This window comes from Leucopleurus acutus (genome assembly GCF_964270905.1).
Source record: "Leucopleurus acutus genome assembly, chromosome: 16".
NCBI lineage: Eukaryota > Metazoa > Chordata > Mammalia > Artiodactyla > Delphinidae > Leucopleurus > Leucopleurus acutus.
This window is the reverse complement of record NC_139158.1, coordinates 38,833,816-38,847,650: the sequence shown is the minus strand read 5'-3', so window position 1 is coordinate 38,847,650 and position 13,835 is coordinate 38,833,816. Positions and strand designations below refer to the sequence as shown.

The 13,835-nt window shown below is 52.6% G+C and overlaps 2 protein-coding genes across 2 annotated transcripts; both read left to right on the top strand.

Moving 5' to 3' along the window:
- Window positions 1-9,297: 9,297 nt before the first annotated feature.
- On the top strand, window positions 9,298-10,686 carry HBZ (hemoglobin subunit zeta; the record flags this gene model as incomplete). The annotated part of the gene is made up of 3 exons (XM_082856475.1): window positions 9,298-9,392; window positions 10,253-10,457; window positions 10,558-10,686. The coding sequence occupies 3 exons, from the start codon at window positions 9,298-9,300 to the stop codon at window positions 10,684-10,686; spliced, it is 429 nt and encodes a 142-aa protein (XP_082712601.1).
- A 747-nt stretch (window positions 10,687-11,433) lies between these two features.
- On the top strand, window positions 11,434-12,169 carry HBM (hemoglobin subunit mu). Its single transcript, XM_082856429.1, has 3 exons — window positions 11,434-11,534; window positions 11,690-11,894; window positions 12,005-12,169. Exons 1-3 carry the CDS (start codon window positions 11,443-11,445, stop codon window positions 12,131-12,133), a joined length of 426 nt encoding a protein of 141 aa, XP_082712555.1. The 5' UTR covers window positions 11,434-11,442; the 3' UTR covers window positions 12,134-12,169.
- The last annotated feature ends 1,666 nt before the right edge of the window (window positions 12,170-13,835 follow it).

Here is a 13,835-nt window from a genome sequence, read left to right as displayed (position 1 = left end):
AGAAACCATCATTCCTCAATTACCCACTCAGGGCCCTCTCCCTGCTAGCAACCTTCACAAAAGTATCCATTGTTTATTTTTCTGGCTGTGTGGCTAATGTCTTTTTATTGTAACAAGCACTGGAATCCATGAATGGTGATGGGAGCTCACCAGGATCCCCGCTCCCAGAGGTCCTGGATACAACCCTTCCCAAGGCCCAGGTGCAGGGCTGTCGGAGGGCTGGACTGGAGGAAGCGGGGTCCGAGTCCCACATCACCTTCACTGGCAGCATCTCAGTCCATGTCTGTCTGTCTGTCTGCCTCACTGGGCTGTTAGGGAAACCAGGGCTCATGGTCACTCCCTGGCCAGTCCAGCCTGGTGCCGGCAGCCAGAGGGACCGAGGGTAGGCTGGCCCTACTTTGGGCCTCAGGTTCCCCACCAGTAACAGCAGTGGGAACAAATGGTCTCCTGAACAATGATGTGCCCAGGCCCAGCCTCTGCTCACTGCAGGGTATGTCCTCAGACTCCTCCCTGCCAGCACCCCACACCTCTAAGTCCTCATTTTAAATTTAACTCTCTTTAGTAACCTGCTTTTTGGAAGGTAAGTGGATTCTTGGAAACAGAAACTCTTGACCTTTCCTCCCAGCCTGGGTTCTCCCCCTACTCCCCGGGGCAGGGCCAGGAGGCTCCTTGGACAGCCAGGCCTTATCAGTCCTGCCACTTGGTCTGGGCCTGATAGAGCCACCACAGACTGCCAGAGGGCCAGGCGGGGCTCACAGACGCTATCTCAGACCCACATTGACATCTCCACCATCTCTGCCCAGAAAGAATCATTCACCTACAATAGGAACCACAATAATCTTGAATTCATGCTGCTGTGTCCCAAGGTCACATGGTGACAGCTCATCCCTCTTAAGAGTGTGGTGGAGGCTATTCTAACCCCCACCCGAGGTTAAACCAGGGAAACTGGGGCTCACAAGGTACCTGACCCTGCCCAGGGTCACCCGGGGCTGCTTTTGGGTGAGGGTATGCAGATCCCTCCTCCGTCTTCTGCTGAGACCAGGGCCCTCTGAACTCAGGCCCAACTGCACAAGCTCAGAACAAGCCTGGGGCTTGGAATTCGGCCCAGAGGCCAGCAGGTTTCAGCACCCTGAAGTCCTGCACAAGCTCAGGCTCCTCTTGTTTCAGGCGGGGAATGCAAGGCCCAGAGACAGAAGACCTTGCCCACAACAAACCTTGGTCTCCTCTGCCCACTGGGGCTGGTCCCCCTCTACTGAAACGGAACGTGTTTCGTAACCTTCCCGAGCCTCTGTTTCCTTATCTTAAAACATGTCATGATAATAAAATAAAACTTCTCTCACAGAGCTGTGAGGGTCAAATACCCAACATGAAGAGTATCGGTCTATGCCCAGGACTTAGAAAGCACTTGGTAAATGTTAGCTAGGGCCACACAACAGACCTTACCTCACACCACACAAAATCAGTCCAAGGTGGACTGTTGCCCAGCTCAAAGGACCAAACAGTAAAGTTCTTAGAAACGTAATACAGAAGGTTCACTTCACTGAAGTCTTCAGTCCAACGCTTATTCCACTTGCTTAAAAAATTGAGGTAAAATTTGCACAACGTAAAACTAACCATTTGAAAGTGAACAGTTAATTCGGTGACATTTCGTATATTCGTAACGGACGCAACCATCATCACTAACTAGTTCCAGAATATTTTCGTCATTCCCCATCCTCCCCACTGCCCTCCCCGCAGCCCCTGGCACCCACTCATCCACTTCCTGTCTCTTTGGATTTGCCCGTTCTGGATGCTTCATATAAGTATAATCACACAATATGTGGCCTTTCACGTCTGGCCTCTTTCACTTAGTATCATGTTCTCAAGGTTCATCCATGTCAGGGTGTGTTGGTGCTTCATTTTTATGGCTGAATAATATCTCATTGTACGGAAGTATCATGATTTGTTGATCCATTCCTCCACTGATGGACATTTGGGTTGTTTCCACCTTTTGGCTGTTGTGTATAGAAAGGTACAACACTTTTTTTTTTTTTTTTGCGGTACGCGGGCCTCTCACTGTTGTGGCCTCTCCTGTTGTGGAGCACAGGCTCCGGACGCGCAGGCTCAGTGGCCATGGCCCACGGGCCCAGCCGCTCCGTGGCATGTGGGATCCTCCCAGACTGGGGCACGACCCCGTGTCCCCTGCATCGGCAGGCGGACTCTCAACCACTGCGCCACCAGGGAAGCCCGAAAGGTACAACATTTTTAAACCCAATTTTAAAAATCACTAAATTTTATTGCATTAAAATTATAAACTTCCATTCAAAAACAGTGCTAAGAGAGTGCAGGCAAGGTACAGACCTGGGGGATATAAGACACGTGAAACTGACAAGAACTTATATCCAGAATATTTTTAAAATTCCTATAAATCAATAAGACTGGCAACACAGTAGAAAAATGGCCATGACTTGGAAACTTCAAAAAAGAGGAAATCCAGGGCTTCCCTGGTGGCGCGGTGGTTGGGAGTCCGCCTGCCGATGCAGGGGACACGGGTTCGTGCCCCGGTCCGGGAAGATCCCGCATGCCGCGGAGCGGCTAGGCCCGTGAGCCATAGGCCCGCGTACCGCAAAAAAAAAAAAAAAAAAAAAAAAAAAAGGAAATCCAAAGGACAGCAAATATGTGAACAGGGGCCCAAGCTCATCAGCGTTAGGAAAGTGCAAATTAAGACCATGTGAGAAACTAATACACACCCACCAGAATACCTAAAATTTGAGACCAGGAGACCTACCACAGCAAACGTTTGTAAGGATGTGGAGAACGAGGAACTCAACCATCACTAGGGGAATGCAAGGTGGTACAGCTGCTCCAGAAAGCGGTCTGGCATTAATTACTGAAGCTGAGAATTCCCATGCCCTAGACCCAGCAGCCCCGCTCCTAGGAATATATCGGACAGAATGTTCACTGCAGCATCATTCACAGCAACCAAGAACTAAACAACCCAAATGTCCATTCCCCAGTACCCTGTGTAACTTTGTGATATATTCCTACAAGGAAATATAACACAGAGATGACAATGAACACCCACAGCATCTCTGGCATGTCACAAACATGGGTGACAGAAGACACTGTACTGTTTCATGTACCTGAAGGCCAAAATCAGGCAAAACCAACTAAAGTGCCTAAGGACACATATTTGGGTAGTAAAAAGTTATTGAGGGACTTCCCTGGTGGCGCAGTGGTTAAGAATCCGCCTGGGCTTCCCTGGTGGCACAGTGGTTAAGAATCCGCCTGCCAATGCAGGGGACACGGGTTCGAGCTCTGGTCCAGGAAGATCCCACATACCGCAGAGCAACTAAGCCCGTGTGCCACAACTACTGAGCCTGCGTGCCTTAGAGCCTGTGCTCCACAACAAGAGAAGCCACTGCAATGAAAAGCCCTCGCACTGCAACGAAGAGTAGCCCCCGCTTGCTGCAACGAGAGAAAGCCAGCGCACAGCAACGGAAGACCCAACGCAGCCAATAAAATAAATAAATAAATTAATTAATTAAATAAATCTTAAAAAAAAAAAGAAAGTACTAAAAAAAAGAAAAAGAATCTGCCTGCCAATGCAGGGGACCCAGGTTCGAGCCCTGGTCCGGGAAGATCTCACCTGCCGCAGAGCAACTAAGCCCATGCGCCACAACTACTGAGCCTGTGCTCTAGAGCCCATGAGCCACAACTACTGAAGCTCGTGAGCCTAGAGTCTGTACTCCTCAACAAGAGAAGCCACTGCAGTGAGAAGCCCACACACTGCAACAAAGACCCAACGCAGCCAAAACTAAATAAATAAGTAAATAATTTTTTTTTAAGTTATTGAAAAGCAAGAAGGTAAGTCAGGGTAGGGGTCACCTTTGGGGAGGATTGGGTTGCTGAATATGTGCCTTATAATAATTAATTAGGCTATGACATAATTCATTAGGCTATGATGTAATCTTGTGCTATATTTTACAATGAAAAAAGTAAAAAAAGAAAAGGGCTCCTGCCCACACCAATGCTTTGCAGGGCTTGGTAGTTTCAGAAACAAAGTGGCTTCCTGTGGCTCCCTCTCTTATGGAGACCAAGGATGGGGGGCGGTGCTGCCGGGAGAGAAACAGGAGGCCCTGAGGCCAGAGAGGAGGGGAGGACCGGCCCCATAGTGGGAGGCCTAGAGTCCATACTCATTACCTCCCACACTGGCTCCTGGCCACAGACCCCAGACACTGCAGCTGGGGGGCTTCTCCCAGACACATCCCTCACTGAGACCCTACTGTGCCTCCCCCTCTGGCAGACTTAATACCTTCACCTGGCAGGCCAGCTCCAGCCTCACCCAGGACCTCCAGACTCCCTCCCTCTGCGTGACCTTCCACCTGGCGCTCAGCCTCCTCTGTCTCCCTCGCTCAGTCTGTTTTCTCTGCCAGTCTGTCCATCTGTCTCTGTCTGTCTCCCTGCTGACACCTCTCCTTTCTAGGAGCTGAAGCCTCAGGATCAGGCTTACATACCCTTACGGAAGGCCCATATGCTGGTGGTGGCCCTGGAGTTTCCTTCTGAACCAAGCAACAGCCAGAGGTGACTGGGGAGGACCAGGCTCATCCCATTCTGGAACGAACCCAGAGAGACAAAGCCACACTCCCTGTGAACACCTGGGGCCCTGGAGTCAGCACTGCCAGGAGAGGTAGCAACAAGCCTAAGGCCAGTGGAGGGTGGGCACCTCCCTGGGAGAGGGTGACCCTGTCACAGGAGAAGAGGGGCACAGCTGTGAAATGTAAGTAGGGAGAGACCGGGAAGGGGCTTCCATGAAGGCAGACTCTACCTCCAGGCCACAGACAGGCACCAACAGCCCAGGTGAGATCCCCGCCCTCTCTGCTCAGCCGTGGGGAGGTATCCATTGGACTCAGCTCCTGCATTCAAACCTCCACACTCCCATCAAGCCCAGCTTGGACGTAGAAGAGACCAACATCGTGGCACAATAACGTGCCAAGCACAGTGTCTGGCATACAGAAGGTGCTCGATCCTTGCTTATTCTTGTACACATTTTCCAATCAGAGGGCTTGTCTGAGCCTCAGAATTTTCGCTAAGAATAGTTCAGCAAAATATCTGTGATCAGAACTCTCCACGCGGGAACGTTTACCCATTCTGTAAAAAGTCTAATAGGCTTTTGTGCAGATAACTCTTTGACTAACTCCAAAATTCATACGGAAAGGCAAAGGAACCAAAATCACCAAAACCATTTTGGAAAAGAATAATGAGGGAGGAATGACATCACCCAGTCTTTTAACACCTTTATTGAGATAAAATTCACATACCATCTATTCCACCCATTTAAAGTGTGCAATTCAGCGGGTTTTAGTATATTCAGAGAGTTATGCAGCCATCAGCACAATTTTAGAACGTTTGCATCACCCCAAAAGGAAACCCATCCGCATTAGCAGTCACACCCCCCAACTACCCCGGCCCCAGACAACCTAATCTACTTTCTGTCTCTAAGGATTTGCCTGTCCTTGACATATATATAAATGGAATCATACAATATGTAGTTTTAATTTTTTTTTTTTTTTTTTTTGTCTGTGGTGGGTCTTTGTTGCCGCATTCGGGCTTTCTCTAGTTGCAGCAAGTAGAGGCTACTCTTCGTTGTGGTGCGCGGGCTTCTCATTGTGATGGCTTCTCTTGTTGTGGAGCACTGACTCTAGGCCTGCGGGCTTCAGTAGTTGCAGCACTCAGGCTCAGTAGTTGCAGTACACGGGCCCTAGAGAACATAGGCTTCAGTAGTTGTGGCATGTAGGCTCAGCAGTTGCGGCATGTGGGCTTTAGGGTGTGTGGGCTTCAGTAGTTGTGGCTCGTGGGCTCTAGAGCACAGGCTCAGGAGTTGTGGCACATGGGCTTAGCTCCACAGCATGTGGGATCTTCCCAGACCAGGGATCAAACCTGTGTCCCCTGCATTGGCAGGTGGATTCTTAACCACTGTGCCACCAGGGAAGTCCCACAATATGTATTTTTTCAAGGTTCATTCATGTATCAGTACTTTGTTCCTTTTTTTGATGGAATACTATTCCATTGCATAGATTATACCATGTTTGATTCAGCCATTCATCAGTTGAAGGACATTTGGGTTTTTTATACTTTTTGGCTATTATAAATAGTGGTTGGTGCTACGAACACAGTACAAGTTTTTGAGTGGATGTATGTTTTCATTTTATTGGGTATATACTAAGGAATGGAATTGCTGGGTCATATGGGAACTCTATGTTTAACCTTTTGAGGAACTGCCAGGCTGTCTTCCACAGTAGCTGCACCATTTTACATTCCCACCAGCAGTGTCTAAAGATTCCAATTTCACCACCTCCTCACCAACACTTGTTATTTGTCTTTTAAATATAGCCATTCTAATAGGTGTAGGTAAGGTTAGGGTTAGAGTTCAGGGTTAGGGGTTTTGATTATAGCCATCTTAGTGAGTGTGCTCTGTTTGGTTTTGATTTGCATTTCCCTAATGAGTAACGATGCTGAGCATCTCTTCATGTGCTTATTGGACATCTGTATGTTTTCTTTAGCGTACTGTCTATTAAAGTCCTTTGCCCAGTTTTCAATTAGTTTTTTGTCTCTATTTTTCAGTTGTAAGTTTTTTTATATTGTGGATCAGTCCCTTATCAGATGTATGATTTGCAAATGTTTTCTCCCATTCTTGGGACAGGATCTAATTTTAAGACCGAACATAAAGTTTACAGTAATAAACACAGTGTGATTTTGGTGAAGGATAGACACATAGATCAATGGAACAAAATAGAGAGTACAGAAATAGACCTGTAGAAATATGTCAAATTAATCTTTTACAAATGAATTAGAGAAGGCAATTCAATAAAGTATAGTGTTTTCAACAAAAGGTGCTAGAAAAATTGAACACTCATAGGCAAAGAAAAAAAACCTGGACATAAACCTCACACTTCATACAAAAATTATCTCAAAATGGATCATGGATCTAAGTGTAAAATATAAACTATGAAACATTTAGAAGAAACCATAGATAAAAGTCTCTGTGACCTGGGATTAGGCAAAAAATTCTCAGGCATGACTCTAAAAACATGAATCTTAAGAGAAAAACTTGATAAATTAGACTTCATCAAAAATAAAACTTTGGGGCTTCCCTGGTGGCGCAGTGGTTGAGAGTGCGCCTGCTGATGCAGGGGACACGGGTTCGTGCCCCGGTCTGGGGAGATCCCACATGCCGCGGAGTGGCTGCGCCCATGAGCCATGGCCGCTGAGCCTGCGCGTCTGGAGCACACACTCTCCACAACGGGAGAGGCCCCAACAGTGAGAGGCCCGCGTACCGCAAAAAAATAAATTAATTAATTAATAAAAAATAAAACTTTGGCTCCACAAATGACACTATTAAGAAAATGAAGTGACAAGCTACAAACTAGGAGGAAATATTTGCAAATTGCATATCTGACAAATGATTGCATCCAGAATATATACAGAACTCTCAAAATTCAACAATAAGAAAACAAACAACCCAATTTTAAAATGGTCAAAAGACCAGAAGAGATATTTCACCAAAGAGAATATATGGGACTTCCCTGGTGGTGCAGTGGTTAAGAATCCGCCTGCCAATGCAGGGGACACAGGTTCGAGCCCTGGTCTGGGAAGATCCCACATGCAGCGGAGCAACTAAGCCCATGCACCACAACTACTGAGCCTGCGCTCTAGAGCCTGCGAGCCACAACTACTGAAGCCTGCATGCCTAGAGCCAGTGCTCCGCAACAAGAGAAGCCACCGCAATGAGAAGCCCGTGCACCGCAATGAAGAATAGCCCCTGCTCACCACAACTAGAGAAAGCCTGTGCACAGCAGCAAAGACCCAACGCAGCCAAAAATAAATAAATAAATAAATAAATTAATTAATTAAAAAGAGAATACATGGATGGCAAATAAGCCCATGAAAAGATGCTGCACATCACTGGCCATCAGGGAAACACAAATTGAAGCCATAATGATATATTGTCTCACAACCGTCAGAATGACTAACATGTAAAGATTCTGACAAAGATGCACGGACACTAGGACTTCCCTTCATTGCTGAGTGGAATGCAAAACGGTAAAGCCACTCTGGAAAACAGTTTAGTGGTTTCTTACAAAGTTAAACATACACTTAGCACATGAACCAACAATCCTACTCCTAGATATGGTATCATCCCAGAGAAATAAAAACTTATGTTCACATAAAGACCTACACAAGAATGTTCATAGCAGCTTTATTTGTAATAGCCCCAAACTGGAAAAAGCCCACATGTTTGAGTGGGAGAATGAATGAACATTAGTACCGTGGAGTACTACTCTGCAATAAAAGGAAGCCAACTACTGATACCAGCAATAACATGCATGGATCTCAAGGGTATTATTCTAAGTAAAAGAAGCCAGTCCTACAAGATGACATGCCATATGGTTCCATTTATAGGATATTCTTGAAAAAGACAGAATTATAGTGGTTGTCTGGGTTTAGGGGACAGAGGAAGGTGAGACTGCAAAGGGGCAGCCTGTGGGAGTTTTGGGGCTGATAGAGCTGTTGTGTGTCCTGACTGTGGTGGGGTTACACAAATCTACACACATGTCAAAATTCACAGAGCAGTACATTTAAAAAAATCAACTGTGTTGTATGTTGAAATAATAACGTGGTGAGCAACAGAGTAGTCCCCCAAAGCACATGACATTAGGATTCTCTTATTGACCAGCCACCTCCTCCAGCTTTTCAGGAACAGAACCAGTCAGTACCTCCCTCCTCAGGGCCCACTTGGCAAAACCATTGCTTTCTTGGAGGAAACCCAGGGATCCTAGAGCCAGTGTCTGGGGGTGCGGGGGGTGCAGGGGGGATGCTGGCATGTGGGTCCAGCCACAGGACCCACCGAGGAGCAATGCAGGCAGCACGGGCACAGGCCAGCCGAGGAGGGTGTGTGGGCACTACTCCTCTGGCTTCTCCCATTTTGTGATTCTGAAACGGACAAGGGCAGTGCAGCACTGGGCTGCCTGGGCCCCTATCTCCCCTGGAGTCTGGTCAGGCTGCGGCCAACGCCCCCTCTAAGGCCCAGCAAGGGCAGCCGGAGTGATAGCCCCTCACCCCACCAGGCCCACCGGGCCCTGACTGCCCACTGTCACTGGATCTGATAAGAGACCCACCCCCCATGGCCCCCTCCCCTCTCCCAGCGATGACCAGAGCCTGGCCCCCACCCTGGCTCCACGTATATAAGGGGACCCTGGGGGCTGAGCACCACGGACACCAGTTCTCAGCATACCCAGCTCCCACTCAGCTGCCACCATGTCTCTGACCAGGGCTGAGAGGACCATCATCGTGTCCATGTGGGGCAAGATCTCCACACAGGCAGACATCATCGGCACCGAGGCCCTGGAGAGGTGAGCACCAGGTGGGCTGGGATGGAGCCTGGTAGGGGACAGTGTGGGTCACTGAGCACAGGGGTCAGTAGGAGGGGTCAGGGAGGATAGGTCACGGGGGGGGTCAGTGAGGAGGGTCAGTGAGGAGGGGTCAGTGAGGAGGGGACAGTGAGGAGGGGACAGTGAGGAGGGTCAGTGAGGAGGGTCAGTGAGGAGGAGACAGTGAGGAGGGGACAGTGAGGAGGGTCAGTGAGGAGGGGACAGTGAGGAGGGGACAGTGAGGAGGGTCAGTGAGGAGGGGACAGTGAGGAGGGGACAGTGAGGAGGGTCAGTGAGGAGGGGACAGTGAGGAGGGGACAGCGAGGAGGGTCAGTGAGGAGGGTCAGTGAGGAGGGGACAGTGAGGAGGGGACAGTGAGGAGGGGTCAGTGAGGAGGGGACAGTGAGGAGGGGACAGCGAGGAGGGTCAGTGAGGAGGGTCAGTGAGGAGGGGACAGTGAGGAGGGCACATATGCAGGTTCAGTGAGCACAAGCAGCGGTGAGGCGGGTGCTCGGCGGTCAGCGAGCAAGAGGAGGGGCATGGGGAGGGTGACGAGGGTCGATCGTGTCCCTCCCTCAGCGCCCAGCACCCAGGTCTCCACAGTCATTGTTGATTGAATGAGTGAGTGAAGGAAGGAACGAATGACTGGAGGACAGGGCGGTGAGGGTGAGGTGGGCCGGGCCATACTGGAGCCGGGGCAACAGCTGAAGTCCGCGATACCGATTCTGTGTGTCTTTAAAATGTTCATATTGCGGTCAAGTTGCACTTTTTGCCCTAATATTTACGTTTTAACTCCCGCGTGCAAACGTGATGTGTCCCGGCCCGGCCCGCCCCGCCCGCAGGCTCTTCTCCAGCTACCCCCAGACCAAGACCTACTTCCCGCACTTCGACCTGCACGCGGGCTCTGCGCAGCTGCGCGCGCACGGCTCCAAGGTGGTGGCCGCCGTGGGCGACGCGGTCAAGAGCATCGACAACGTGGCGGGCGCCCTCTCCAAGCTGAGCGAGCTGCACGCCTACGTGCTGCGCGTGGACCCGGTCAACTTCAAGGTGGGCGCGGGGCGGGGCCCGGGGCGGGGCGGGGTCCGGGGACGGGGCTGGGTGCCCGCCGCTCGCGCCGCGCCCGCCCTGAGCCACCCTGTCGCCCCAGCTGCTGTCCCACTGCCTGCTGGTCACGGTGGCCTCGCACTTCCCCGCTGACTTCACGGCCGACGCGCACGCCGCCTGGGACAAGTTCCTGTCCATCGTGTCCCGCGTCCTGACCGAGAAGTACCGCTGAGGATGCCTCCCGACCCCCAGGGCAGGCTTCGAGCCCTCCCCTTCCCCTGCACCCTCTTACGATTCCACCCGGGACCCCCAATAAATGGATGAGGATGGAGGGAGCCTGGTTGTGCGTCTCAGTATTGGGGGAAGCGGAGGAGAATGAAGGGAGGGAATGGAGGCTTCGCAGGAACACTGCCGACCCTAGTGTCACCCCCGGCCTGGAGGTCACTCCAAGGGTGCTTTGGGGGCGGTCCTTGGTCCTGAGGACCCCAGAGTCGCGACCGGAGGGAGCAGAACAGCCTAGGACCGCCCACGCCGTTTTCTCGGGTCAGACCTGAGTTTGTGCCTCTTTCCCGCCTCCCAAATCACCCAGTCTGTCGCTTCAGTCAGCGTATTGTGTGTATGTGTGGGGTATGTGTAGGGACTCAGGGGCCTTTCCTCAAAGCTTGTTGTCACAGCTCAGGCACTGAGAGGACCCTTGACACCTCCTGGCCCTCCGCGCTCTTTCTCCCAATCCCTCCATCAGCTCCCTGTGGAATAATTGTAGATCCCCCTAAAGTCTGCAGCCAAGTCACACACACACACACACACACACACACACACACGGCGTGATTCAGTTCCTCCGCGGTGACAGGGACCTGGGTTGGCAACCAGGGTCCCCAGGTTCCCGCCGCGCTCCTGAAGATAAGGGCGGGCAGGGCGCCGGGGGGCAGGGCCGCTATAAGGAGGCCGGGACTGCGGGCGCGGCACCCAGAGCAGCCACGCCAACGCCATGCTCAGCGCCCAGGAGCGCGCCCAAGTAGCACAGGTCTGGGACCTGATCGCCGGCCACGAGGCGCCCTTCGGGGCGGAGCTTCTGCTCAGGTGGGTTGGGGCTGGGTCTCCAGAATCGTAGCGAGGCGGAGACTGGGGTGTTGGGCCTGAGTCGGGAGGGGGGCGGGCCTGACCGGGGGTTCGCGGGGTCTGGGCGGCGCAGACGCTGGAGGGACCGCCCTCCCTCTTCACCCTTGCTCCCGCAGGCTCTTCACGGTGTACCCCAGCACCAAGACCTACTTTAAGCACCTGGGCGACCGCCCTGACGAGGTGCAGCTGCTGAGCCACGGACAACGTGTGCTCGAGGCGGTGGGAGTGGCCGTGCGGCACATGGACAACCTGCGCGCGGTCCTGAGCCCGCTTGCCGACCTGCACGCACATGTGCTGCGCGTGGACCCCACCAACTTCCCAGTGAGCCACCCCGGGACGTAGCAGGGTTCGCGCGCGCAGCCGAGGTGGGGAGGCATTCGGCAAGGAATTGGCGAGGACAGAGCTCTTCTCACCGGCCTTTTCTCCCGCAGCTGCTGATCCAGTGTTTCCAGGTGGTGCTGGCCTCCCACCTGCAGGGCGAGTTCACGGTGGAGATGCAGGTGGTGTGGGATAAGTTCCTGACGGGCCTGGCGGTAGTGCTGACAGAAAAGTACCGCTGAGTTCTGTGCCCCGGGTCTAGGTCTGCGCATGTCAATAAACAAGCCTCAAAAGTCTGGACCCCGCGCAGGTGTGGTCTTTGGGGAGCAGGCGGACTGACGTCACAGTTGCGGGCAGAGAAGCTCCGGGTCCTGAGGGGAGCCTCGCAGAATCTTAGGGCAGGATCCCCAACCTTTGCTGACAATGGAACCAGGGGCACAGGAACGGGACCTTGGGCACTCAACAAACCCTGAACGAGGACAGTTCCCGGTCTGACAGTCTGGGGGTCCGGGCCGGGTGTGTACACACAGAGGCTTGCACAGAACAGTTGCCCTCCCGGGGCAGGGGAATGTGGTGGGGCCAAGCGCGTGCTCGGATGGGGGAAGGGTCTTCGGCTTCACCTCGCATCTGGCACCCGTGCGGTGCCATACCATTTGCAAAGCACGTCCTCATTCACACACTAATTCGTCTCCGTCCCTACCTCACTCCAGGCACCGCAAGCCTGAATCTTCGCCTCTTTAACAGATAGGCGGGGCACCGAGGCCTAGGGGGCAAGTTCCTGGCCTGAGGCCAAACAGACTTTGTGGCCCAGGGCTCCACAGACCCTCATCTCTGTTCTTTCCCATCTTCTCCCCTACTTCCAGCACTCACTCTGTAGTTGCCTTGCCCTGGTCCAAGTTAGTCCCTTCCTCTGAATCTCCTGGGGCAGGGAGTGGGGGTAGGAAGGGAGACCTCTACGGCCACAACCCATGTCATGTCAACATAAGGTGAGATACTAGGCTTGTCCCTAAGCGAGCTGAGCCTGATGCATCTGAGGGAAAATCCCCAACCGCGCTGGGTCTTTTAAATAATTTAGAAGATCCTAATGCAGGGTGGGTGCCTGGCAGGCCCATGGCCACCCAAACCCCACCCCAGCTCCAGCCGCCCCGCTCAGTCTCTGGGGTCCCTGGGCCATGGCGCCCACCTTACACACACACACACACACACACACACACACACACGTGCCCTGTCAATCTCTCTTCCCTCTGCAGCACTGGTGCAGGGATCTTAGTGCTCCATTTAGAGCCTTTGCAAATGCAGGAGCCTGACCCTGGGAGCTCTCCAAACTCTGAATGAGAATGGTTCCCCGGCTGATAATCTCACATCTGTGCAGGGCTGGGAAGTGGGGGACCAAGTCCAAAGCAGGGGGTGGGGAGGGGCTGCTGGATGCCAAGCCCTGACCCTGGCTGAGTGGAATGCCCCCACTGTCCATGACAACACCTGCTAACCCGCGCTGTGCCAGGGCCTGCCCACCATTGTGGGTACGATGCTCAAAGGACTTCCCCCCTGTTACATCCTGCACCCACATTATTTACATGGGCAGTTTACAGCTCTTCATCCTGGGGAAAAGTTTAGTGCGAAAGCAGCTTGTTTCACTTCGGAAAAGACTGTGCTCCTCTCCAAGACTGGCAAATAGACACCTCGAGGCTACACCAGCTGGGGACAAACTCGGGTGCCAGTGGGTTTGCGTGGCTCGGAAACGTGTGTGAGCTCCCAGACCCACAGGAGCGGGAAAAGAGTCGGCCCCAGGACTGGGTGGGGCCCACTTGGGACTCCAGCACTCCCGCACCCTCTCGAGACCGAGCTTTCCAGGCTGGCACCTCCTGGCCCTGTGCCAGCCAATGAGCACGGCACGATCGGGCGTGCCCCTCGCACCCCAGGCATAAAGGCTCGCGCACTCCCAGC

Excerpts from the sequence above, each read along its gene's own strand:
- HBM (XM_082856429.1), top strand. The coding sequence starts at position 11,443 with ATGCTCAGCGCCCAGGAGCGCGCCCAAGTAGCACAGGTCTGGGACCTG. Across the intron at positions 11,535-11,689 it reads GGGGCGGAGCTTCTGCTCAG|GCTCTTCACGGTGTACCCCA; the intron begins GTGGGTTGGGGC and ends TTGCTCCCGCAG. Across the intron at positions 11,895-12,004 it reads TGGACCCCACCAACTTCCCA|CTGCTGATCCAGTGTTTCCA; the intron begins GTGAGCCACCCC and ends TTTCTCCCGCAG.